Source organism: Sparus aurata, chromosome 1 (genome assembly GCF_900880675.1).
Source record: "Sparus aurata chromosome 1, fSpaAur1.1, whole genome shotgun sequence".
Lineage (NCBI taxonomy): Eukaryota > Metazoa > Chordata > Actinopteri > Spariformes > Sparidae > Sparus > Sparus aurata.
In genome coordinates, this window is record NC_044187.1 from 10176792 (window position 1) to 10202954 (window position 26163).

General features: G+C 41.2%; 1 protein-coding gene across 2 annotated transcripts in view; it reads left to right on the forward strand.

The window, feature by feature from the left end:
• LOC115590083 (collagen alpha-1(XI) chain-like) overlaps positions 1-19409 on the forward strand; it is a 40618-nt gene extending 21209 nt beyond the window's left edge. Inside the window, exons 13-66 of one of the 2 annotated variants that reach the window (XM_030431350.1) lie at positions 80-163; positions 243-299; positions 508-561; positions 1075-1128; positions 1247-1300; positions 1392-1445; positions 1534-1587; positions 1665-1709; positions 2116-2169; positions 3067-3111; positions 3416-3469; positions 3562-3606; positions 4144-4197; positions 4299-4343; positions 4869-4922; positions 5187-5231; positions 5403-5564; positions 5651-5704; positions 5794-5847; positions 5937-5981; positions 7197-7250; positions 7389-7433; positions 7520-7573; positions 8832-8885; positions 8994-9047; positions 9151-9258; positions 9357-9446; positions 9560-9613; positions 9875-9982; positions 10189-10296; positions 10389-10442; positions 10533-10586; positions 11268-11375; positions 11476-11529; positions 11643-11696; positions 11790-11843; positions 11936-11989; positions 12111-12218; positions 12822-12875; positions 13323-13376; positions 13463-13516; positions 13737-13790; positions 13876-13983; positions 14074-14127; positions 14244-14297; positions 14385-14492; positions 14642-14695; positions 14785-14820; positions 14915-14968; positions 15088-15421; positions 15589-15701; positions 15903-15971; positions 17706-17939; positions 18033-19165. In XM_030431350.1, the coding sequence (XP_030287210.1) occupies positions 80-163; positions 243-299; positions 508-561; positions 1075-1128; positions 1247-1300; positions 1392-1445; positions 1534-1587; positions 1665-1709; positions 2116-2169; positions 3067-3111; positions 3416-3469; positions 3562-3606; positions 4144-4197; positions 4299-4343; positions 4869-4922; positions 5187-5231; positions 5403-5564; positions 5651-5704; positions 5794-5847; positions 5937-5981; positions 7197-7250; positions 7389-7433; positions 7520-7573; positions 8832-8885; positions 8994-9047; positions 9151-9258; positions 9357-9446; positions 9560-9613; positions 9875-9982; positions 10189-10296; positions 10389-10442; positions 10533-10586; positions 11268-11375; positions 11476-11529; positions 11643-11696; positions 11790-11843; positions 11936-11989; positions 12111-12218; positions 12822-12875; positions 13323-13376; positions 13463-13516; positions 13737-13790; positions 13876-13983; positions 14074-14127; positions 14244-14297; positions 14385-14492; positions 14642-14695; positions 14785-14820; positions 14915-14968; positions 15088-15421; positions 15589-15701; positions 15903-15971; positions 17706-17939; positions 18033-18179 (4017 nt within the window). In that variant the 3' untranslated portion in view covers positions 18180-19165. Of the gene's footprint in view, positions 1-79; positions 164-242; positions 300-507; positions 562-1074; positions 1129-1246; positions 1301-1391; positions 1446-1533; positions 1588-1664; positions 1710-2115; positions 2170-3066; positions 3112-3415; positions 3470-3561; positions 3607-4143; positions 4198-4298; positions 4344-4868; positions 4923-5186; positions 5232-5402; positions 5565-5650; positions 5705-5793; positions 5848-5936; positions 5982-7196; positions 7251-7388; positions 7434-7519; positions 7574-8831; positions 8886-8993; positions 9048-9150; positions 9259-9356; positions 9447-9559; positions 9614-9874; positions 9983-10188; positions 10297-10388; positions 10443-10532; positions 10587-11267; positions 11376-11475; positions 11530-11642; positions 11697-11789; positions 11844-11935; positions 11990-12110; positions 12219-12821; positions 12876-13322; positions 13377-13462; positions 13517-13736; positions 13791-13875; positions 13984-14073; positions 14128-14243; positions 14298-14384; positions 14493-14641; positions 14696-14784; positions 14821-14914; positions 14969-15087; positions 15422-15588; positions 15702-15902; positions 15972-17705; positions 17940-18032 lie in introns of both variants that reach the window. The other variant, XM_030431348.1, reaches the window with a different exon arrangement.
• The last annotated feature ends 6754 nt before the right edge of the window (positions 19410-26163 follow it).

Here is a 26163-nt window from a genome sequence, read left to right on the forward strand (position 1 = left end):
GCTACATATTGGCCACTAGGTGGGGTATTGAGTTTGACTAAAAAGCCTCTGATGTACTTGTGTGTCTCTGTGTGTGCAGTTCCAGTCAGGTGGTGATCCGAAGTTAGGTACTGTGGTTTCTGCACAGGAGGCTCAGGCTCAGGCCATCCTGCAGCAGACCAAGGTATAGTCACATCTTAAACAGACTCACACACACTGTGTTGCTGTTTGACTCATCACCCTCTTTATGCTTCGTCTTGTAGCTGGCAATGAAGGGACCACCAGGGCCGCTCGGCCTCAGGGGTAGACCGGGACCACTGGTAAGTGAGATCACATCATATTGTGAATTTGGTGTGTATAGTCTGCTGTTTGATGTCATACTGAATCAGAAGACTTACCTGTGCAGGTGAAGGATATACCTAAGCAACCTGAGCATTACTTTACATAAGTGATTCACACAGTACTAGACAGTGGATCCCAAAGCAGACTTGTTTGGACAACTAAATATTCTAAGTTTTTCCTTCCCAGGGTGCACCAGGTCCCTCTGGGCTGAAGGGCAGCAGTGGAGACATGGGGCCAGCGGTAGGTCAGCTGGTTGTCATGGCAACACACTCACTTCTCTGTACAGAACCAATCACAGTGTTGGTTAACAATAAAGTCCAGGTCAAAACCCCCTGCGTCACGTAGCTTAAAAAACTATTTAATTTTCTTTTTTTATGATGATATTTCAAAACATATTCATCTAAAGTTCAAAGTGTTTGATTATTTCAGAAAGTAACAGCACTTTTATAAACATTACGATGGGGGCTTAATTAACCTATTCGGCCACAGACTAAAGACAGTGACAGTAGACAGATACATAGGTCAGATCACTGTGTTTGGCTATATCACTTGAAATACAACAGTTACTGCTAAAAATCACAAGAAGTTTGCAGATTTCACGCATCTTATAATGAAGATCAACAGCCACATACCCTACCCGGAAATGACTTTTGTTGTTAGCAGTACTTCACAGTTATTCGGTCTTTATCAGTGGAACCTATTTGCGAGCCAGCTCAACTGTCATCTTCTTTTTGTACACCTGTTTAACTCCAGGGTCCTCCAGGACTGACAGGTATCCCAGGTCAGAACGGGCGAACTGGGAAAATGGTGAGAATATTTACTGCAGTTTATTCTAATCTATTAATGTGCAGTCATAGTATTTTCTCAATAACTCAAACATTTACAGTATGTCAGTAAGTAACCAACCATTATCTGTGTTGATTAGGGTCGCGCAGGTGAAGATGGGGCCCGTGGTGCGATAGGAGAGACTGGAGCAAAGGTGAAGAAGAATTGATGTCAGAGTCACGCTGTTCACTCACTGACAGCTCTGTCTTCTTAAAATAGGAACTAACCCTTCTCTTCTTCCTCAGGGGGATAGAGGCTTTGACGGCTTGCCTGGTCTTCCTGGAAACAAAGGACATAAAGTGAGCTATCTGGCTGATTGAAAGGGCAGATTTATCAGATAATTCATTATACTCATTGCTAACCTCTATGGATGTATTATTTTCTCAGGGGGACAGGGGTAAGCCAGGCCCTGTAGGTCCTGCAGGAGAGCCAGGAGAGAAGGTGAGAGGTATTCATGATGACATCGTTCTTTTGTTTCTGCTATGTTCAGGTTGTATTAATGTTTGTCATTTTCAAAGGGCTCTGAGGGGCAAGCTGGGCCAAGAGGACAACCAGGTGATGCTGTAAGTGTCAATGCACTGTCAATCAAAACCCACACAAAATGTTTATATTTGTATAGATAGAATATCACATTTAAAATTAATGGAAGATTGCTTGTTGCTTTCTTGGTGAAAATTAGATGAGGGGATTGATACCACTCTCATATCTGTGCATTGAATATGAAGCTACAATCATCAGTCGGTGTGCTTAGCTTGACTGCACACAGGGGAACAGTTGGCATGGCTCTGTTCAAAGATAATTATATTGATTTACCTGCTTACTGTATCCAGTCTTTATGAAAGATTAAGCTAACTGGCTGCTGGCAGTAGCCTTACAGTTATTGAAAGGACAGAAGAAGACGCATTAGGGTACACACTCTCAATAACCTCCAGTTATATCTCATTACTGTAACTGCGATGTGTATTTCAGGGATCCAGAGGTTTGAATGGGCCCAGAGGTCGTCCTGGTCCACCCGGCCGCACTGTGAGTGTGAATTTGACATTTTGTGTAACTTTGTGCAAACACTCAGCAACACACATTAATCTGTACCCTTGGCAACAGTAACACCCATGAGATGCCAGTAATTATCTGCTATCTCGCCTCTGTGTTTATTAATGCAGGTAAAAATGATGCTCTTTCCTGACACCAACATAAATCCAGCTGCGGTGTCACTATCAGATGATACCATAAGATAATGCCTTAACAAGATGTTACTGCCGATCTCCATTTGTTAACATGATGTTATGATATTCTTATCTCATCTGAAAAAAAATGAGTCTTTCTCTTCCAAACACCTCAAGCAGTCTCTTTCTAGTTTTGCATAACTTAACAGTGTGTTTGCACTTGTCGAAACACACGTTTGCACTTACAACCATCTGATAGCACAGAGAGGAAGCACTTCATATTCAGTAAAAAAAAAAAAAAGAAATGTTATATATTTATCTCTGTGTTGATTAATTGAGCATGAAATGCCTCAAGCAAGGACGTGGTAGAGCCAAAATCAACAAGGTGGCTCATAATTTTCTGTTTTATTTAGCTGGCCTCCTGAGAGACTTATCTAACAAGCTGGGGGAAAATTTCTAAATTAAAGAGAGTCAGCAATGCAAGCTCATTTTTAGCTTTTAATCAGAAGGGAGAAGAAAATGTTCATGTGACACGAAAACCTACAGCGAGAAAATTAAAACCTTACAAGGGAATTATTAAATGCAGTACAAAGCTCAGACTACATACATTCTCCTCCTCTGTGCTATCATTGTGTAATATCAAGCTCTTGTGCTTTCCAAGATGTTTTGATATACTGTTGCGGCCACAAAAGTTTACTGAAGGACACCGAGGAAATTACTAGTCCGTTCACTAACTGTCTTCCTTCTCTCCTCACAGGGCATTCGAGGAATTGACGGGGTTCAAGGTTCAAAGGGAAACATAGTGAGTATGCTGAAAAAAACAGAATCAAATTATGCTTAATTAGCCAAGTGCGCAAGCTTTCAAAGAATGTGTCTTGGCTTTTTTCCAATTAGATCACATTATGTTAAAGTGACAAGTGCAAGAATTAGATGAGGAGTGCGTGACCTGTAAGACATTAATATAAAATCGGAGAATGTAACGTGGTGTGTGGTCCATTATGTTAATCCTGGGAAGAAGCTGTTCAAGTGTCTGCTAGAAGAAAGTAGTAGACAGTAGAGCCTGATAGGAGAACGGTTCCCTTTATATCATTTCCTGTTTATCACAGGGACAACCAGGAGACATCGGAGCAACTGGACAACAAGGCAACCCTGGAATCCTGGTACGAGCAGAGAATAGACACTCGAAACATGATTGTAAATCAATTGCATGAATGCATACACAGAAATACTAATGGGTCCATCTCTCCTGCAGGGTTTTCCCGGTCCTCAGGGGTTAGTCGGGCATCCAGGAGAGAAAGTAAGACACTTAGTATTAAGTTCCTTATAATAAGCATACCTATCTAAGTTTTTTTGAGGCTGTGTTTTATTATACATTGAAAAAACAAGGAAAAACAATTACGTGTTTTTGTGCTTCACCACAGTGTTATTGTGTTTAAATGTCTTCTTTATTAACATTTCATCAATCTTTGACCACACGCAGTGCTCACTCCAAGTGGGGGAGCTTCAAGGCATAGTTAGCTGTTGATAAGTACATAATAAAGGATTTGTTAACCTTAATAAGGCATTGCTCTCAATTTAGATCCAGCTACTGCAAAAAGCAAAGTTGACTGTCGATGATTGCATGTTGTTTTGTCTAACAATAAACGTGTTCATGATGCAATTTTAACCACTTACTGGTCTTATTAACGTATGATTATATAAAGAAGCATCTCTTAGGATTGTAAAGACCTCAGAACTTAATAACTAGCGCTTATTACAAGGACAGTAATATAAGACATCGTCTCTCAATGGGGTAAAGGAGTTGAGATTTACCAACTTGCCTTTTTTTCCACAGGGACCTCAAGGGAAGAAAGGGATGCAGGGCTTACCTGGAAATGACGGGCCCCCAGTAAGTACATGTTTGAGCTCATGTACATCTGAGGAGTCTTATTGACATGATGCATTACATTTCTATGTGCCTAACTACTGATATTGTCCTCTTGTCAATAGGGTCACCCTGGAAGAGAAGGCACTCCGGGTGAAAAAGGACTGCCGGTAAGTCCGCTGGTGTTTGTGTACAATGAATGTTGTGTTGTTGTTACAGTTGACTAGAGGGTATAAAATAGTAGTTTGACATTGTGGGAGGTTTGCTTACTTGCTATCTTGCCAAGACTCCCAGCTCTCTGTAAAAAAACGCAATTTGTCATTTTGACATGTTATTTTTTGCTGATTTAACAAACATGTTTTAACATGTGAGTTTAAGAGGTGCTAGTAGGTGGATTTGGTTACGCTTCAACAGGGCCAAGGTAGCTGTTTCTTCCAGTTTTCCCAGTCTAAAATTCAAACTTTTAGACTTATATTGTCTGTCAAAGGAAAAAATGATTTGCAGAAATGTTAACAAACACAATACTGTACAAGAGGAGATGGGACATCAAATCATACAACCAGATGAAAAGAAAATGTATCTGTATGTTGCATTTATTATACTTGGAGCATGGGAAAATGTAAACCTATTGCTGTTGGCCCTGAAGAGCCGGTCTAATAAAACTGTTCCTTTAATGTTTGTGTGTTTATTCGTAGGGTCCTCTGGGAGTGCAGGGACCTGTTGGATATCCTGGACAACGGGGAGTTAAGGTAAGAAATGTAAAGGTGAAATATTCCCGCTATGTGACTGTGGTTTTACTAACCCTTTATTTTTAATCAATTTTTTTCCAAGCCAAATAATTCAGCCGATCATTATTGTTCTCTCTGATAACAGTCAGGTTTAATGGCAAAGCATGACAGCAATTTGATATGCTTGCCCCTCATTAAGATGCCATAAACAGCCAGTGATATTATATAACGTGTTTTCTGTTTTGATGTTGACTTCCAGTTTGTTTTCTCTCTCCTGTTTCACAGGGAGCAGATGGAATCAGAGGATTAAAGGGAAGCAAAGGTGAAAAGGTGAGATAAACACAAACATGGCAGAGTCTCTGCACACTGAGGATGTTTTGTTGTCAGAAAATATTGCATTACCACCAGAGATCATCTACAGTATGCATGCTGTCTGTCACTACCATCTGTGACTTTACCTTGACTGGATTTTCACCCTCCTCCAATTAATTCTGCCCTCAGGGAGAGGATGGTTTCCCAGGGGCCAAAGGGGAGATGGGAGCGAAGGGTGACGTAGGAGACAACGGAGCTTTAGGTGGCAGAGGAGAAGATGGGCCTGAGGGGCCAAAAGGTCAGATGGGTCCACAAGGAGAAAGTGGCCCTTCTGGTACTTCTGGAGAGAAGGTACGTAACAAAAAAAAAAAAAAAAAGACTGAATACTTAAACCTTGTACAAGATGAGATAAGAGACACACTATATCATGTTTTTAGGGTAAACTTGGAGTTCCTGGGCTGCCAGGATATCCAGGACGACAGGGGCCGAAGGTAAAACTAGCAATGATTTAATGAATGTGAAACTTATATAGTGGATATCGTTCATACAAAGTTAACATGTCTTCCTTCCTCCCTCTCAGGGTTCTGATGGGTTTCCTGGTGTTCTGGGAGCTGGAGGAGAAAAAGGGAAAAAAGTGAGTTGAGAGTGTTTAAAATAATGATGATATTATGTCTGGAAACCATATTCTTCCATTAAAATCCTGTCTTTCGTTGTATTACTCAGGGTCCTGCAGGACAACCAGGAGGCGCAGGCCAGAGGGGTCCAAATGTGAGTGCTGTGTCTAAAAAACATTCCCAAGTTCAGTAGGTAATGACTTGTACATAAGGTGTGATGTTTGTGAAAGAAAACCACATGTCAAAGCTCCAGAGTTTCCAGAGTGCACTTTTAAAACCAGGTGAGTCAGTTGAGGAGGAATAGAGAGCTTAATTCCAGCCCCCTCTCCCAAGCTGTCCTCGCCTCCATTAGCTTTTGTTTTCTTGTGGTCCCTCGACTCCTCTTTAATTGCAAGCTAAAACAAGGCTTTGACAGTGTACTAAAGAATTATAGTATATTGTATGCAGTTGTTGAATTCAAATAGTCAATTTATTATATGTGGATTAAAATGACACAGATCAAATCTACTGTCTAGTGCAGAAGTAGATACCTATTTAGATTAGGTACAAGTGTAGCATCACTACACTGCTGCTTTAGATTAAAACAGGTATAATTAATGATTTTATAGTAATAATGGATCAGGTGATATTGTTTCATGTGACAGAGGTTGCTCATAGTGACAAACCAACAGATAATTATCACTCAACTCCTAAGTTACTCTTAAAGATGTAACATTTTTGCATTAAAATATCTAAGAACAACTAGACCTTCGTTATATATTATATAGAGTTGCTTACTTGCTAACAATGTAGACAACAACTCCCATTATCCTACGCTACTTCATGATGTCATCAAACTTCATCTTTTGTTTGTCATTGGTTTGATTGAGGGACTCCTAGTGGCAGGAATTAGAACTACACTGTGTGTTAAACTACTGATTTTTCAGTGTCTTTTAGCTAATTGTTTTGGATTTGTGGCCGGTGATTGAAGGTTTCCATTTACTGTGCTGACAAAGACAATGTGGAGACCAAAAACGGAGTTAGAAGAGAGTGAACGTTGGACTTGCATTGTTAAGTGGCTCGGAAAGACGATTCTAAATTAATATTAATGTTGCTCTGTGGCTTTTGGATGTGTAAGTAAGCAACTGTTTGTTGTGTTTGCAAATCTGTTTCCACTTCCTCCAAATTACCCCAAAAATCATGAAACAATTTATATTTTTTAAAACTTCATATGTTGTTCATGTTAGCCTTCATCATTGTGTACATCAGCTTAAAATCACAATTCCCCTGTGAGCTCATTGTGTAGCAAGTCACCAGACACCTTCTGTCAGGTCAGTACAAGTCCATGGCTGTCCTGGGTTTGGTCTCACTCATGTTTCCTCTGCAACAGGGTGCACGAGGTTCCAGAGGGGCTAAAGGGCCTACAGGAAAATCAGGAGAAAAGGTCAGCTGACTCTCCTCTCAGCCAATATTAACACCCCGTCAGTCATTGCTGATGGGTGACTTTTACACTTTTAGCAGTGCTTTACCAGGTAAATCCATCACCACCTCCGTGTTCTTCCTCCCTCTTACATTTTCATAGGGCACCTCAGGACACGATGGGCCAGCAGGATCTCCTGGAGAGAGGGTAAGACAAATACTTGTATTATTCGTAATTGATTTATTGATCAGTCGACTGATCGCCTGTTACATTGAATGGTTATGTTGTTCTAGGGACCTCAAGGGCCGCAAGGAAGGAATGGAGAGCCAGGACCTAAAGGATCCAGCGTGAGTTGTGACAAAACAGACTTTCACACACAGACACAAAAAATGTAGAATTCATTGCTCAGGCCCAGTATTTAGTTCAGGGTGTGTATATGTGCTGGAAATCTTGAGTGGTGTTCTCAAGGTTCGAAAATGCTTGAATTTTGGATAAAGCTTGTTGTAAAACTGCTTGGAATTGTAACTCCATGACTTAATATGTATTACTATACAGGATGTCAAGTGTAGAGACGGATGACACATTATGAAACAGTTCTTTAACTAAATTCAAAACTAGGAAGCATTTTCAGATTCGATTATAGATCAGTAACATGTGATTGAATTGGAGGGAAAAGGTACCTTGAAATGCCTGAAAAGTCAGTGAAAATGTTTTGATTTGACTATGTAAAGCTGCAGGAAACCTGCTTTTTATGATTTAGTTGAGATATTATCTTCTTTTGGGGGCACAAATTTACATACATCACTTGTAAAACACATCGCGAATAATAACGTAATAATACTTTACCACTCCTGAAGACTTTTTTTTCCTATTATTGTTTTATTTTTTCCCAAAATCACTATTATTTTTTTATTTTTGTATTTGTTTTAGTTCAGATAGGAACAAAACGATGAACATCAAAATCCAGGGCAGACTAAAACCTGAGCGTTATTTACAGGAATAAGAAGTGACAAGAATATTTATCTACAGCCCTTCACAGGGAAAACACAATCTTACAAAAATAGATTTTCGAGGGGTTCCAAGCCTTAGCAAAAAGATGAGTTTGACCTCCAAGTCAGTATTTGATTTTTTCGCAGTTAACAGGCCCCTGACACGATGTGTGAAGGGTTGAGTGACAGGGATTGCCCCTGTAAAATCTATATAGATATGTTTTGTATTTTGGCTTGGCTGGCAGTGGTTTTTTGTTGTTGTGCAAATATTTCATACTGCTTCAGGTGTCGTACTTTGTCATTTTCTGTCTGACTGAGAACGCACTGGAACAGAAATCCGAGTCACAGGCTGCTATGAATCACCTAGAGTGGCCTGCAGGGGACAGTTCCTGACTCCATATTTGAATATTTGACAGCTCAATGAATAAAATTCTGGCAGAGGGAAATCTAACAACAGTACTCCGAGACCATTTTTCCCCCCTAATATTTAAACTCTACAGGCATAACATGAGCACTGCAGATCAGTTTTTATCCTGAGGATCCCTTAATTTCTTATCTTGGCATTTGTGTTTGTGTCTGTGTGGTTCTGTATGCATGCATGTATGTGTGTTTGTAGGGTCCAGCTGGGAAGGATGGACTTCCAGGTCACCCAGGTCAACGAGGAGAGCCGGTGAGTGAGGTCAAATTTCACAAGAGTTTATAAAGGGTCATCAGTGACTGCACACACACACAGACACACAAGAATATGTTTTTTACCCACCTTTTTCTGTGACTGCAGGGATTCCAAGGGAAGACGGGACCTCCAGGACCGATGGGGGTTGTTGGACCACAGGTGAGCTCAACAATATGGATCAGTTCTGTTATGAAATACTTCTCCTGCCTTGTGATTCATGTCTGTATTGTGTGATTAACCCAATCACTTACGTGTTAATCAGGGCAAATCAGGAGAATCTGGTCCAACAGGGGACCGCGGTCACCCAGGGGCACCAGGTGTACCTGGAGAGCATGGTTTACCTGGGGCTGCTGGGAAAGAAGGTGGAAAGGTGAGTGCACACAGTCAAGCACACATAAACACTGATCATCGTCATCTCATATGAGCACATGTTTTTATTGCCGAATGTTTTTCATGTGTTTTTTTTAGGGGGATCCAGGTTTACCTGGGACATCTGGGAAGAACGGTCCTGCGGGACTGAAAGGGTTCAGGGGGAGCAGAGGAGCTACTGGAATCATGGTAACACACACATGAATATACGTACAACATACTCCCCACAAATAACTGAATTTCTTAATATTTCTGACTGATCATAAGCTACATTGTTTTTAAATTATGAATGATCTTTCCAGGGACCTCCTGGTCTGAAAGGGGGATCAGGACCTACTGGAGCCCAAGGAGCTATAGTGAGTTACAGAGAATCTTTTTGGTTCCGGAGGGTTTTGTCTGTTTTTTTGTTTATGAAATGTATGAAAATTTTGTAGTAAGTCCAACGAGACTGATCATTTAATTTCACCTGAACAAATTCACATCAAAAATTTGCAGGGATCGTTGCCAATTAAAGGAATATATGCATAAAAAAATTCTGATGATTTCAGATTTTTTTTATGCACATATTCTTTCAATTGGCAACAAGTTCAAGGACCAACTTGTGCTTGTATCTCTAGGGGTCTTCAGGTGAGAGGGGCCCTTCAGGTCCAGCAGGAGCCATTGGACAACCTGGTCGGGCCGGAGCGATCGGAGGACCTGGACCAATGGGAGAGAAGGGCGAACCTGTAATTACATCTGATTTGTGGTTCATTTATTATGTCTTCCTTTTTTACATTAACACTCTTTTATACTTACATTTGTACTAAATCTAAATCAAAATCGATGGAAAGAAAACCACATAGGAAATATCTGTTAGGATCAGTTGTTTCTTAATGTTTGTTATCTTAGTATCTCGATTGATGCAGAACAAAACTTATTTAATGTTTTCCAGGGAGAGAAAGGTCCGATAGGACCAGCTGGTCAAGATGGAGAACAGGGACCTGTAGGGATGCCTGGGGCTACGGGCCCGGCTGGACCTCCAGGAGAGGATGGGGATAAGGTAAAGTGTGGGTCTGTGAGTGAATGAGAGTGCGAGAGTGTGTGTGTTTGTATTTTGGCCATAAATTGCGTGTCCTCTGTGTGTGTCTACAGGGAGAGCAGGGAGAACCCGGACAGAAAGGCAGCAAAGGAGACAAAGGAGAAGGAGTGAGTCTGGAGCTGGAGAACTACATCGACACTGCAACATGGACTGTATACTATAACTATGTCTGAATGTCTTTCTCACTCTCTCCATAGGGCCCTTCAGGTCCAGCTGGCACTCAAGGTCTCATTGGACAGCCTGGACTTCCGGTCAGTCTTGCTCTTCACTTTATATTCGGTTTGTCCTAATTAAATGTCTCAAAATCCCATCGAGACTTTAAAAAGCCCCTGGCATAACCCCCCCCATTAAACCATAACCTGATTTTTTCACATTCAGATATTTCTATGGATTAAACAAATCAGATGCATAATAACCATTTGACAAAGTTAGGCTAGCTGTTAACCCCCTGTTTCCACCCTTTGTGTTAAGCTAAACTAAGCTAAGCTAAATGGCTGCATTTTCACCTTATAGACACACAGGTGCTATCAATCCTCATCTAACTTTCTGAAGAAATTTAATAAGCGTAATTCCCAAAACCTCAAACTAGTGGTCTGATGTAGCAGCCAACATCTGTAGCAAACATCTCCTCACGCTACACACATTGTGTGTGTGCTGAAAAGAAGAATCAGGTGTTCATACAGAGCTAGAGTGCAACGCAGGCCGCATTTTTCTGTCTGAACCCGACTGAGCCTGAGAGAGTAGTATCCCACCCGACCTGAACCTTTTGTCCGAATCCTGCCAGAAACCGGGTCAGGTGCTCATGCTTTATATGCAGCAAAGTCCAAACAATTAAAGCATCACACTTTTTGTCATCAATCCTGCCTTTCTGCCAGTTATATCAAACAATACACTTAGGTCTTTGACACTCCTAACTCTCCTGTGTGTACCAGGGTGTAGATGGACTGGTGGGCCCCCGAGGCCAGCAGGGCATGTACGGTCCAAAAGGAGATGAGGGACTCCGTGGCTTCAAGGGCGGTAGAGGACCAATGGGATTACAGGTGAGATTTGTTCGGCAGTCAGGGTGCAGATTGTAGAGGTCATGTCTTCTGAATAGTTTGAGTTGCTTACTTTATTCCTCTAATCCTCTGTGTGTTTTAGGGCATGCCTGGTCTGCCAGGAGAGAAGGGTGAGAGTGGACATGTGGGACTCATGGTGAGCTTAAATCCCGTTCAAACACCTGTCCCATAGTTACACCACATTTTTCCTTCATTTACACAAATTAATGAACTGCTGTTCCTTTTCCCACATTACAAAACTGGTTTTAGGGTCCTCCTGGTCAACAAGGCCCCAATGGCCCTCAAGGACCTGTTGGTGGAGTGGTAAGTCTCACAGTAATGTTTGTGCATCCTCAGTTAGTCAAACACCTGTTTAGATTTCTGAAGAAACACTGTGATCTCGTCTGTGTTGTGCAGGGTCCCACTGGACGACCTGGCATGATAGGAACAGCAGGTGTTGTTGGAGAGAAGGTGAAGAAATTGACAGTTACACCTTTTGCAAACAGAATATTTGAAACAAACTGTGTCTGGATTTCTTACATATTAATTTCTGTCTCTCTCAGGGGGAGGATGGCGAAGCAGGCGACCCCGGTTCAGTCGGAGTTTCAGGAAGGCCAGTGAGTGTGTTTGCTTTCTCTTGATCAAATACATCTTCAAATTTGTTCGTACCGTCTTCAGTTTTAAAGCTTCTCTGCCGCAGCCCTTTTAATCGCTGGCTCTGTTCCTCTACTGCTTTAGGGCGAAAAAGGAGACCAGGGAGAGAAGGGAGATACAGGCCTTCCCGGAGCAGCTGGTCCTGCAGGAGCCAGGGGCCTCACAGGGGAGGATGGAGCCAAGGGCAATGCTGTAAGAAACATAGCAAAAACCCTGTCTTTAATACTGTGCTGCTATTTACTGCAACGCAACACTAAACTTTGAACCTACTTCATACTGTACAATACAAAACGTTCCTTTCATTTTTTTGTACTATAACAAATTTACTCTGCACTGTACTTGAAAGGCTGCACTCATTGACATGGTTACATGGTTGGAGCGCCGAATCTGATGTTTTGATGATTTTAAATTCTGCCACAAAACCAGACTACAAATCTACAAAACAGAGTTAACTGCACACTGGCTTTGGACATCTCAAGAGGCTTGAATCTATTGTTGAATTTAATCACAATATCCTTCTAATGAGATGACATCAATTCAATTTAATTTGGTATTTTGTATAACTAAATAAGGCTATAGCTAAAGCCAAAAATATTTGATTTACAAACACCTAGCAAAACAGAGATACATTTAATCACCGTAAATTATGGACTGTAAATGGTTAGTTTTCTTAAACAAAGTAGTAAAAATGGACAAGAGAGCTGAAAGCACACCTTTTGTGAAATAATGAGTCTAAAACTGCATAAATGAAGGTACTACCACCTTAGTGCTGACCCTCTCTTCATCTGTCTTCAGGGTCCTATCGGTCTTACAGGGGACCTCGGACAGCAGGGAGAAGCTGGAATCAACGTGAGTATCTGGTCTTTCTCTTCACCTTCCTCTTTCGTATCTTCATCTTGCCGGAGAAAGTGCTGATAAAACGATGTTTTGGAACGTAAACTGAATTTGCTGTAAATACTTACAGTAATTATTAAAGACTTTTAAGAGAGGATGGTATGAGGAATAAGCCACATTTTCATATTACTTTCATGTGGCCGTTTAAGAACCGGTACCTTTAGCTCCGGAGAAGTCATGGCAGCAAAGATGCTGTATCCTCAATACTGGATATTTTATTATTGGAATTTTGAGCTTTTAAAATGTTTTAATTTCAATTTATAGAGCTGCTGTTTTTTTTCCTACTCCTCTTTACATACTTGTATCAACATTATCACATCGCTATATATTGAGGTTTCATGATGCCACAGAGACATCTTTAACTATTACTTCTTCTGCCAACTATCTTTCTTTCCTCTTTAGGGTGTGGATGGTCTGCCAGGGTCTAAAGGAGACACAGGAGAACCTGGGAAATCTGTAAGTAAAATTAGATTCTTTCATCCATAAAACATGAAAGTGCTGTCATCACACTGGCTGTATAATAGTTTCCTTGTATTTCTTAGGGGCCACCAGGAGCCGCAGGAGAACCTGGACCTTCTGGACCTCCGGGCCGAAGGGTTTGTGTGTTTTTGTTCATATGTGTTAGTGCTTGCATGCACTCAGAATCTTCATTTTCTGTCTGATTAAGTAAAAGTTAAACCCTCTTACCCTAGTAGGATGACGTTGAGGGTATTTTGTTTAATGCATTCTCTGTGTGGGCGTGAGAGTGTGTGTTTGTGCATCAGTGCATCCGTATGACAGATTCAGGTTAAAATGTTTTAAAATCCTGTTCTTCAGGGCCACTTGGGAAAACCAGGCAAGGAAGGAAAGGCAGGCCTGAAAGGAGCGAAGGTGAGTGTGAGAGAGAAAGCCTTTGAATAATAACGTCTGAATGCTCACAGCTTCTGAAGGTCACCCTGCTCTTTGTCTGTTTCAGGGTGCTTCCGGTTTTGAGGGTCCCATAGGGAAGACAGGACCCGTAGGTGCCCAAGGACACCCTGGGAAGTCTGGTCCTCAAGGTTTAAGAGGGATCCCCGGCCCTGCAGTAGGTCACAGACTTAATAGGAAAGTAGTGGAAGTGGAGCATAAAAAAGACAGAGGTTTAATTGTTTCTGTCTGTGTGTGTGTCTCTCAGGGTGAGCAGGGTTTAAATGGACCGCCTGGCCAGTCAGGACCTCCAGGTCCCATGGTAGGATGACTCATCAAATGAAGTGGAATGCTATTACAGATGATATTAAGAGAGAATAATAATGATTTTGTTGACATTTTATGGAGCAGTATGAAAACATAACTTAATCTTCTCAGGGTCCACCAGGATTACCTGGACTAAAGGGAGACCATGGCAAGAAGGGAGACAAGGTACGTGCATGAATACATACGTAGATAAACATTCACTCTGACCTTGGTTTGATTTTGACCCTAAGCTCATCGTTGTCATCTCTGCAGGGTCATGGTGGTCTGATAGGTCTGATCGGGCCACCAGGAGACATTGGAGAGAAGGGTGACCGAGGACTGCCAGGAAACCAGGGACAGTCGGGTCCAAAAGGAGATGAGGTGCTAAAAAAACACACAAACAGATAACCACAACCTGGATTACAAACCAGACAATTTGACGGAATTGGCCCAACAGCAACATGTAATTTTGCAGCAGATCTACTTGCCGTCTCGGTCTCACAGTTTGTTTCTTTCGTGTTTGATATCAGGGTCCAGTTGGTCCACAAGGTCCACACGGTCCCCCTGGCCCCACGGGTCTGTCTGTGAGTACAGTACAAAAAAAATAATTTACAATTATCATCTGGATTACTGGGATTTTGTCCTCATCTTAAATTCTTTGCCTCTCTTGCAGGGTGCTATTGGTTCAAAGGGCTCCAAAGGAAACCAGGTAACTGTGGAACTGTCTTATTGAATAACTGAGAGCTACCATGTTGGAGTCTTATTCCGCTCTAAACTGATCCCTTTGCTTTGTGTGTATTTAGGGTCCAATTGGTCCCAGAGGAGACACTGGGCCTGCAGGACCTCCAGGACCACCAGTGAGTTCTGCTGTACAACCAACACCCATACAACTGTTATTATCTCACAACTAACAGTAAAATATGAATCTATGTATCTGCTCTCATCACCTGTGTCTCCTCCCCTCTCTTCTCCTCAGGGATCACCAGCGATTGGGATGTCCCCTCTACCAGAGCGGGGACGCAGGAGGAGGACAGACAGCTCTGTGGATGGTGCTGTGTTTGAAGAGGAGGAGGAGGAGGAGGAGGTGGAGAAGGTGACAGATGGAGGCGAGGAGGAAAGGATGCAGGGGGACCAGGCGGAGCAGAACGGTTTGATGAAGGAGAAGGAGGGCCAGGGCATGGAGGAAGTATTTGCATCTCTGTCCTCTATGAAAGTAGAGGTGGAAGGTCTGCGTAACCCACAAGGGACGTACCACAGCCCTGCCCGCACCTGCAAGGAGCTCTGGCTCCTCAGCCCCGGGCTCCCCAACGGTACTTTATCAGTTTGTGTCTCCAGACATTTGATTATCACAGCTGTCTGCCTGCATGTCTTTATCTATACCTGTGTGATGTTTCTCCGGTGTTTTTGTTGTTGACAGTTATTTCACCCTTGTGTTTCTTTGATCCCTCTATCCTCCTCTGTTTTTCTGTCTCTTAAGGTGAGTACTGGATAGATCCAAACCAGGGTTGCCATAGAGACTCCTTCAAGGTGTTTTGCAACTTCACTGCACAAGGAGAGACATGTCTGTACCCTGACAAGAAGTTCCAGTCGGTTAGTTTTCTTCCAGAAAAACACACAAATACAAACTAAACCTATATATAAGTATTTGATTGTTCAAGTTGTTCAAAGCTAACAGGAGCCTCTGCTCAAAGCTGAATGACTTCTCGGAAGAGATTAAACATGAGTCATTTGTGTGTTGATTGAGTGAACTTGAGGCTGATTTTATTTAATTTCTTTTTGGTTTTCCACCAGGTGAAGTTAGCAGCCTGGAAAGGGGAAAAGTCTGGCACCTGGTACAGTAAATTCAGGAAAGGAAAACAGGTATAGTGTGATGGCTGTGCATGCTTTTGATGTGTGCCAATGTTTGTGTCATGGAAGACAAAATCACAAACACTGCTGCAAATGTGGGACGTATTTGATTGCACACTAATTAGCATGTTGTCAGTTACAGAAGGGAACTGAGCATTTTAATTAAGTTTTCATTTTCAAAGCAGCATTTAAAACATTTGGCAGATACTATTTATAACACTGTTCAGTTTTTATTATTTAGCCCAGACAGTAAGACCAACTGAAGAGATCTGGCAGCAATCAGATCATATCAGAGCTGCTAGGGGGGGGGGAGTTTTCTGTCTGACTAAAAGAGCTTCAGCTAATTTCCTAATGCGGCAGAAAGTCATATTTCTCTTTTATAGAACAGACAACATCACTTACTGTAATGATGAATGATGAGGGGTAAACTGACGGGTTGGAGTACAGTTTCCGTCCTCTACAGCGTAGACTGGAGGTTTGAACCTTGGTGCTCTTTCCACTGGCGCTTTGGCTGCGCTGAATCAAACTGAGCCATGCAGATTTGCTTTTCCATGAATGGCTTTACTACGCCTAGTAGAGCTCATGTGTATGGAGAAACCCCACTGGTGGTGGTGCAGTCAGCTTGGTCTATTGAAAGACAGTGAGCAGGTCAGGGGTCGTCTATGTTGCTTCACTGCAAAAGAAATGTTACAGTGGGTGGGGGGCACAAATTACCACAATAAAATCATCCACTTATCACGGTTATTAAAAAAAAGCTTGCAGTTCCCTCCAGAGCACACAAAGAGTGGATACTGAGAGATGGAGATGCATTCTGCAGTCCAGAATTCTCCTAGGGCTTTCTGAGGAGCACACAAAATGCTCTTGGTGAGTTTTGGCAGTGAGTTCTGTGTGAGGATGGCTCTGGGCGAGGAGTAGATTAGAAATGTGTTGCGCTAGCAAAAGGAGAAAGACAGGTGCTGGTCCCTTCTGGAGTTTATAAGCCATGAAAATATTTTTGAAATTAAAGCCAGAGGTTGTGGCCTTGAAAAACAAAAGCAAGCCAAAGAAAACTGAATCCACAAAGTGTAAGAGGTCCACAAAAAAACGATAACAGTGACGATGAGGATTAACATCTTTATTAAAATCAGGTTTTTGACAAAAGCTGTAATTTGGCAGCGAACCTTGTACAACTCAAAATAATTGTAGAAGTGTTTCAAAAGTGATCTTGCAACTTCAAAGCCCCTTTTTATGAGAAGCAGGCTTTAGGGATTACACATAAGCCTACAGACAAAGGTAACAAGTCCAAACAGAAGTAGTTTAGAATCCCCAGATTAACCTGAACAGGGCAGGTAAAGGGTAAAGGCAGGTAGGTACAGAGAGGGTTCAGGTTCAGGTGGCTGGAAAGCAGCGGTACAAAGCAACATTTACAATCTGGCACCAGATTTAGGAAAAGGGACTGGTATACTGACAGGCTGACTGCGGAATGAGACACAGGTGTGGGAGTCAGGTGACCAGGATTGATAGGGAAAGTGTGAGGGCATCAGTTGGGCAGGTGGAGAATTGCAGTTACGCTTAAGGGGATTTGCATTTCTATTGGTTGACAATAAAGTTGGGATCAGTGATTACATGTAAACCGCCTCACATAATCAGATAAGAAAAAGTACATAATTATAATCAGCAATGATTTCAGTTACCCTTTTTCCTAAACCTGTCTGCGTACTACCTGTATGTTTATGTGGGTGTGTTATTCTGGTGTTTTTTCTCCAGTTTTCCTACTCCGGGTCGGACAGCATTCCGGTCCACGTGGTCCAGTTGACTTTCCTGCAGCTGCTGAGCGCGACAGCCAAGCAGACCTTCACCTACCACTGCCTCAACTCCGCCGCCTGGCTGCACACCGCCACCTTCAGCCATGAGCATGCACTCCGCTTCAGAGGCAGCAACGGGGAGGAGCTGACGCATGAGAACACGCATTACATCAGTGCGCTGTATGACGGGTGTCAGGTGAGTAACACAGGTAAAAATTTGAGAGTGAACATTTAAGCAAATATTAGTTTTCTGATCGTTTGAATGTGTTTCTCTCTCTCTCTACTGTAGACACGCTCAGGGCAAGAGAGGACAGTGTTGGAATTTGATGCTCCGCTGTCCACCACGCTCCCCATCCTCGACGTGGCTGTGTCTGATTTTGGGAACGGGAACCAGAAGTTTGGATTCCAAGTTGGCCCGGTCTGCTTCAACGGTTAACCAGGCCGGCGGGAACAGGAGTAATTTAATAGGAAAAAAGAGCCATGGACACTTTTTACATGCAGGGAGAAAACTACATTCAAGACTTAACCTGATGCAACATATTTATAAGTTGATTTACCTAAACCAGTGTTCTGCCATCTAAACGTTCATCTTTTATACAGACATTCACTCTCATACTGACTCACAAAGCAGTTCACAAATGTACTGACTGTAAAATACCATATTTCAGAAACATTCACCCACCATGTCCTGTGTTATCATTGAACCTCAATTTGTTGTGTTTATGTTTGTTTGTTTGTTGTTTGTTGTGATATTGTTGTTATAATTATCTATTATGTGATGTATATTGGAGTGTAATTCATCACGGTGCTATTATGTAGCTCCTCGCGGAGTACATTACAAAAGGGAACTGGGGCAGTGCATTTTTTTTTTTTTATATTGTGAAGCCATATTTTATATTTTTTCAACATAACAAACCAAACTGTGGTACATGATTGCCTCAAGGTCTTTCTATGCATAGTTGTGTGGGGAAGTGACTGAGTAACATATTTTAATAAAAGTACATCATGTACATTTAAGTTAATACGATGAGATTTAGTTTTATTGATTGCATTTTGTGGAACAAAGCCAACAGAAAGAAGATTCGAGGAGCAGAGAGGTGAACCTTCAGCTGGAACTCACCTCAGTGTGCTTTTCTCCGGTCTGCACTTTGATCTGTTTATCCCTCTAATCATACTTCTCTTTTCTTACCATGGTAACAGGGTGGGTGACTTCACAGGCTACAGTGTAATGCAAGTCAATTTAAAGCTATTTTTAGAAATGGTAATATCGGTCAGTCTAACACTCCGACTGGCTGAAACTCTGACTGAAATATCTCTACTACTGGTCACCATGAACCTCACAGATTTAAGCCATCCCCTTTTAAGGATGTAAGGTTGTTCTTATTTGATATGTTTGTTTTTCATTAAACGTCTTAACAGCTATTGAATGGATTGCCATTAAGGTTGTCCTAATTTCAATTCTAAACCAAAAGACAATCAAACGTTCACTGTCAGCTATCGAAATCAAAATATTATTCTCCCAATATTTTGTTCTGTTTTCTCCATCTATTGCTTCTGTGCTGCTTCACATGCTGCAGAAAGCGTTTGTTTGTATATTGAAGAAACTACAGCTGTTGTTGTAAAGTGACTTTTTCTTTTTTTGTGTGTGTTTAAATTTGTTCCCTATTGACCGGTGAAGAATTGTTATTTTAATCCAGAAAGGCAATCTCCGCCGCAGCTCAAAAGTCACATTTATCCACATCAAATTATACTCGTTCTGTAAATAGCAGCCACCCAATTCCCTGATAAAGTAATGAAAATGCTGTAAAAGCCTGTCTCGCAATGTTAACAAAAGTAAGGACAAATTCCTGGATCCAGATCTGCACCAAAAGTTAAGGGGCTCTGTTCTCTGTTCTTCATCCAAGTTTTAACATAACCTCATAGGCGAAGATAGTAAATTAATTTGATTTGATGATATGGCTTTAGTGTCTTACATTAGAAAGAGATATGGTCATTTCTGGACTCCATTGACTCACAATGTAAATATGTCAGTGGGTAAAATCCTTGATATCGAAAGTCAAATTGAATTGTGGCTTTGGAGAATCAATACACCCCTGATTGTCATTAGCTTTGGTATATAACTGATGACTTCACATTCAATCTGCACACAGCCTGGAGTCAGAAACTGGCCTCGAAACAAGCCTTCTGTGAGGTTATGATGTCACAACTTTACAGTCGCTCCCCTTTGCCGTGCCACTAGTGCGGCTTCGGTTGCAGAGCTGATCTGGAGACACCGTGGGCGGAGCCCGCTCAGGCCTGTGAGAGCTGACCAATCAGAGCAGACTGGGCTTTTTTAGGAGAGGGTTAGGAAGAGAGACAGGCACTGAACCGGAGGGTGAGGAGAGGTGCTGCAGCAACAGAAAAACAGTGTATGAACCTAATCATGAGCACAATATGGGACCTTTAAATATGAGTCTGCTGAACATCAGTATATTAGCATTCTCCTTGTGAGCATGCTAGCATTTAGCTGCACCACAATGGCTGCCGACTAATGTTCCTACTATTAATACAACATTTTATAGGTGGTAATGGGAGGCTTGATGACGACACATATTGCATGTCAATTAAAAGTGGTTTTTAAAACATGTATATTTGAAATATGCTTCATTGTATTTGATATATTGACATGACAGTGCACCTGGCACAGCCACTTGAGCACCTTTTATCCTGAATTGGCAAAAATAAGTCGGGGGAATATCCATTTAATGCCTCGCAATTGATCAGTAAAATCGTTTACTCGAGCAGCTGAAGGCTAGTGGAGGGATGATAAAAATGAAATGTGCTCTGAGTTTCAGCTAAGAGGCCAGCAGCTGCATTTTGAACCAACTCCAATGTGCTTTTTTTTTTTTTTCTTTTAAGGGCAGTTTAAATTGTCAGGATGGGTTGAAATAAAGGCAATAACTATCTGTAGGTCCGCTGCACAGGAAACATATTTCAAACAGAAGTAAATAAGCACTTGCATGGCTTTTTAAACGTACATTTTGTGTCAGATGTCTTGCAGGGAGATGATTTAGGGTTGGCATGGATCCAGGGCTATCCCTTGATTGTGTGTGTGAATTATCTCCTGCTCTGTATTCACTGTGCCCTGCAGCCTGAGCATAAACCATTCACATCCCCTGTCCCTGCCTCGCTCTTCTCTTATTCACCTCTTTTGTTGACCCTTATCTCTCCCCAGCTCCTTCTTTGCCTCCCCCCTGCTCATCTTCCTGTCCTGACACATCTGCAGTACATCTACCAGAGACATTTCCACTGATGCTGAAACTTTAATGAGGTGAAGCAGCTCATCCAGTAATGTTTAGCCGCCAATTTTCGGCCATGAAATATAGATGTCCTGACATGAAAGTCAGTCACATCGTCGTTAACTACACCCGGAGTGGGAGCAGGCGTGGGGATCTGCATCTTTGCACTAGTTTGAGCTCCAACCCAACCTTATCAGGGCAGCGTATCCAACTGTTTAATATTTTATTCCTTCTCTGTCAGGGGACTGGAGATACTGTGGATGTCACTGTCCTCAGAGATAATGTGAAATCCTGGGGAAAGGTAAAGGGAAGAAGTTTTATCTTTTCATTTTTATGGAGCCACTGGCGGTTGGTGGTGTGGCTAATGATAGCAGCTATCTATGCGTTAGCCTCAACGTTTGGTCAGGAGTGAAATAATTATGAAGGAAACTATTGAATAGAAAGCTGTAGTGCGGATATGTATAGTTTTTCTGAGGTTAGAATAATAATTTGGGTGATTCTCTGGATCGTTAGGTGCCAATGGTAACGATAAATAGGTAAAATTTTGATTCTTTCTGCGAAAGATTAGTATGTAGCTAAATTAGCTAACTGAGAATGTTAGCATGGCTTAGAGATGCCACCTGTCCCGTTTTTCCCAGAATTGTTCTTTTTTCAACAGCTCCATAACAAACATAACATGATAAGATATTAGAAACATTTTCTTATTTATGACTGATCAGAATATCACGTCACTGACCTCCTCATGCAGTTCCCATGAGTGTGATTGAATCAGAATCAGAATTCCTTTATTGGTTCTGCAAACGGGGATATCTGCGTGTCACAACAGCCTAATCAATAAACATAAATAAAAGTACAAAATAAACAATATATAATAAAAAGGTAAGAAATACATTCTTACATACATAATATGTACTAGTGCCCCGCCTCTTTCTGTGACATCATCCCCATGAAGTCATCATTCACATTTAATTTAATTCATTTTATGGTAAAAGTACAGAACAGAAATCAATAACACTTGAGCTGAGGTGTCAAATTACCTGAATGCACCTGATTACAATATTAAAGTAATGTTAATTACAATAAAGTAAAATTACTAACATTTTTTCTTTTCAAAAAATTCTAATCATGCTCAATCCATAATTTAGGGACTTTGTACAACTACAAATACTTTGTTGAATATACATTGAATTCATGTTGCCTTTTATGTAGGCTAACACTAAGCTAAAGCTTAAACTGACCGAGCAAATAGCCCAAAAACATTAGTATACTTTAAATAAACTGTTAATTTTTTCAATGGAGGTGCTGATAAAATATGAAAAAAATGTTAAGGCTTCAACTCATATTCATATTTTCCTAATCGATCAATTGTTTGATGTGTAAAATGTCAAAATAAAATGGATAAATGTCTAACAATGCCATTATGCCTAAATCTCGGTTTAAATTGTATTTTTGAACGATTTAGGTAAAGTTATTATATGGCTGTTTGTGTAAAAAAAAAAGTGAGAAAAACAATTAGGTATTTGTCGTATTATTATTTTTATTTGTTTATTTTCCTCAAACTAATAGAGTATATAATCATTTTGGAATATTGAACCAAAAATCAGCACTCGTGCAAAAAAATTTAAGGCTGCTACTAAGTCTCATTGTTAGTTATCCTTCTTATTATTTTATTGATCAGTCAGTTGTTTAATGCGTAAACTGTCAAAAATGTGAAAATGCCTCTGTACAATTTCACGATGCTGAAAATGGCATTTTTTCCCCTTTAAAATGTACAAATGATACCCATCCATACGCTTATGGTCCATCATTGGACTCTGAACAAAACTGAGGCCAAACTCAACTGTGCCTTCTCACATACAATCTGTCACCCAGGAGTGCGTCCACACAGCCGTTAACAAAGTGTAATCCACTGCCTGTGTTGACGTAACAGATAATCATCTTGTTCTCCAACTCCTCCTTCCCTTACACCCCCTCATTCACCTATGACAGTTGTCCTCTCCAGTTGGCGCCTGAGTGGCTCCCCTCAGCATGCAGCCAACACCAGGACTGTGTTCCTCTTCCACAGCCAGAGGGGATTCAGTCACTCCAGCCTGGCCACTACCGTAGTCCATGACCCCCCCCCAAGCTAACTGAGGGAGGTGTACAGTCCTCCGGTGGTCCCAGAAGTAGATGTCGGATTCTCTGAGTGGTCACAGCTTGTCTCTTGTTTTTTTTTCTCTGCTTGCAGTGAGACAAACCTGGGTTAAGACGTGGGAGAATTGAAGGCGAAGGTGATGGGTCCACCTGAAGCCCTCTGGGTGCTACAGCTGCTGTTTGCCGTCTGCTCATGTCAGGTAAGAAGACACTGTTCAACTCGTCACTGTGCCCAACTTTAAGTCTCTGTGTCGGAGCATGAAGTGTGTCATACAAGCAAGAATTCTTATAGCTTTCTAACTTTAGATCAGATGTACTGGGATAAAGTTGATGAAGAATTTATAATCTCGTCCTATGGGGAGATAAAGCCTCTCTTTGCCAGATGGCAATTTTTGACTGTAAATGTTGTGCTCGACTTCAGAGCGTAGAAAAAGTTTGGAGAGTAATACACTCTTTGGCAGCACTTTTATTGGCTCCTTTATTTCCAATATTTGAAGCATGCATTTATTTACACGTGAAATGCATTTATATCTCCCAAAACACACGTCTTGTTTAAAATGTGTTAGATCTTTCGGCGCATTTTCTCCACTGTGTCCAAAGAAATGAAGTGCTGCAAGAATGTGAGCATGAAAAGGACTAGATAAATATATTTGCTGCCAGGGGAGTTCTTGCCAGCATCTTCAAAACACTTCCCTCCAGTGACTCCTGAAACACATTTTAAAATGTATTTAGCTAGATTTTGTTCTCATCTGTTATTGTGGGTTTTAATGTGCCTGGCTCATTGTTTTGGCTGATAATTTGATGTACTTGGTCTGCTCATTTGTAGTTGTGTGATGTACTTTGCAACTTTGCTTTTCCCTTTTGTATGTATCGTCTGTATAAGAAAACGTGATTGTTTCCTAATAATGCAAAGAGGAAGCTACCTGAGTCAGTGACTATGAATACCCTGAAGGTGTGTCACACCGCTCAGTTGTCATGTCGGCTCTATTGTGCCGCCCCGACCCAGACGACTGTGTTGCCCCTAAGTGCTGCCGATTGAAATATTCATGTAAGTTCAGGCGTTTTATGTATAATCCATGTGTGTCCTGGGGGCTCTTTACTGAGAAAAGAAAGCGTGATCATGTAACTGCTGATGAGAACAAAGGCACAATGAAACATTCAGTGTTGTTTAGTTAAATTGTCAACACGTAATCGCTCGAGGCGTGAACCAGGAACACCCGTGTTCTCCAGCAGTTGTGCTGCAGTAAAGAGAGCCTCATCTTGTCATAGTGCCATGAGAAGCACTTTCACACTATCAGCTATTAACACTAATGTTCTGTCGGAGGTCTTGATCACCCGAGGCCCTCTTAAACAGCTCAAAAGACAGCCTTAATATGGTTTGATAGCAGGATACTTAATGACTTTCCCTAATTTTATGAGACATGCTTGTACAGTAAATCATTTTCAACTGAGCTTCAGAAGCTTCAGCTACAAATTGCACCCTCTGTTTGGTGTCTTTAGCTGTAAAACAGGGTTGAGAACTTTTCATTTTTATACAGGAATCTGCACAATCCCACATTAGTCTATTTGAATTTAATATATAAATATTAATATATAAATTTAACGTAGTAATTCTTTATTCGGTGTAATAAAGGTGCTTTGGGATTGTAGGATGGGTCAGTGTGTCAGTTTTTGATGAGTTTGGGAATGAGACTCAAAAATCTGCTTTTCTTACAAATGTGCTTCTTGGTGATTTCTGGATTTCATCATCTTCATCAAATGTCGACGTTCAGTTTGTGGCAAAGGGAAGAGCTACCACTTCAGTACTTTTCTACATATTCAGTTGTTAAAAGGTCAGAACAAAACACAACATAATCTAGCATTTCACTGGAGAGAGAAGAAGATTCACAAGTGGTAACTGTTCAGGTTTTGCTTGCATTTTTTTTTCCAGACATAACTAAAAGATATTTTCATTATGAATTAATCAAACAGATTAATTACAGTGAAAATCAGAAAAGACAAAAAACAACAGTTCAGAAGCCGGAAAATGACTTCAAAGATTGATTATAAAAATATAGTTACGTATAATAATTGGTTAAGCTCTAAAATGCATTTCAATGCACTGATTCAAAACAGTCAGTAGAATCAACAAACAGCTCCATATAAAAACATCCTTACAAATCCTTACAAAATGAATCGTCAGCGTCTTTTCGTTGCAGTCGGATGCATCAGTACACATGTCTGAGAATTCCCTGATAGTAGAAAACAGTTAAGTACATACATTTTTGTATATCTCCTACAAAACCAGCCCAGACAATTAGTATAGGCATATACAAAACCAGTCCCTGGGCAGGTTGACACAAACACTTTCAAAATGCAGTGTTGGCACACTGGCTGGATTTTATTTGAGGAATTTGTTGCTTCCATAGAAACGCTGCAGACACAGATCAAATAAAACATTTCAGAACATCTTGTACCTCATCTCAAATTGTTACCAAATCCAGTGGGGGAAACGGCTTGCGTACTGAGCATGAGGTTAGCGGGCATCGCATGCCACATGGTGGCAGTGTTGCTTCAGTTTGCAGTGCCAACGAAATATACACTTAACACACACACACACACACATGCACACAGGCCAGGGACGGGTCAGACCAGAGCATTGTGCCTGCTGCTTGTAGATGTGTGCATTCAATCAATGTGAAGGAAAGTAGGAGGAAATGAACAGATAAAAGAAATCAATGTGGTCAATAAAGATGAAAAGGGAAAATAAGCAGATGGGGAAATAAGGAGAAAAGGCGTGTGGGTGGGAAAATAGAATACAAAAGCAGGAAAATTTGTTAAATGTTTATTGAGGTTTTGTCATTGTACTTGCTTGTTCATTTAAGAAAATATTGTTTAAGAGGGGAATATGTATTTTCTTTTTTTAATGAATAGAAAGAATAGGTGAGAGCATGAGTGAGAGGGAGAGATGGAGGAGTGTGTCAGTGAGAGAGAGGGAGGGAGGGTGGAGGGAGGGTGGAGGGAGAGGCA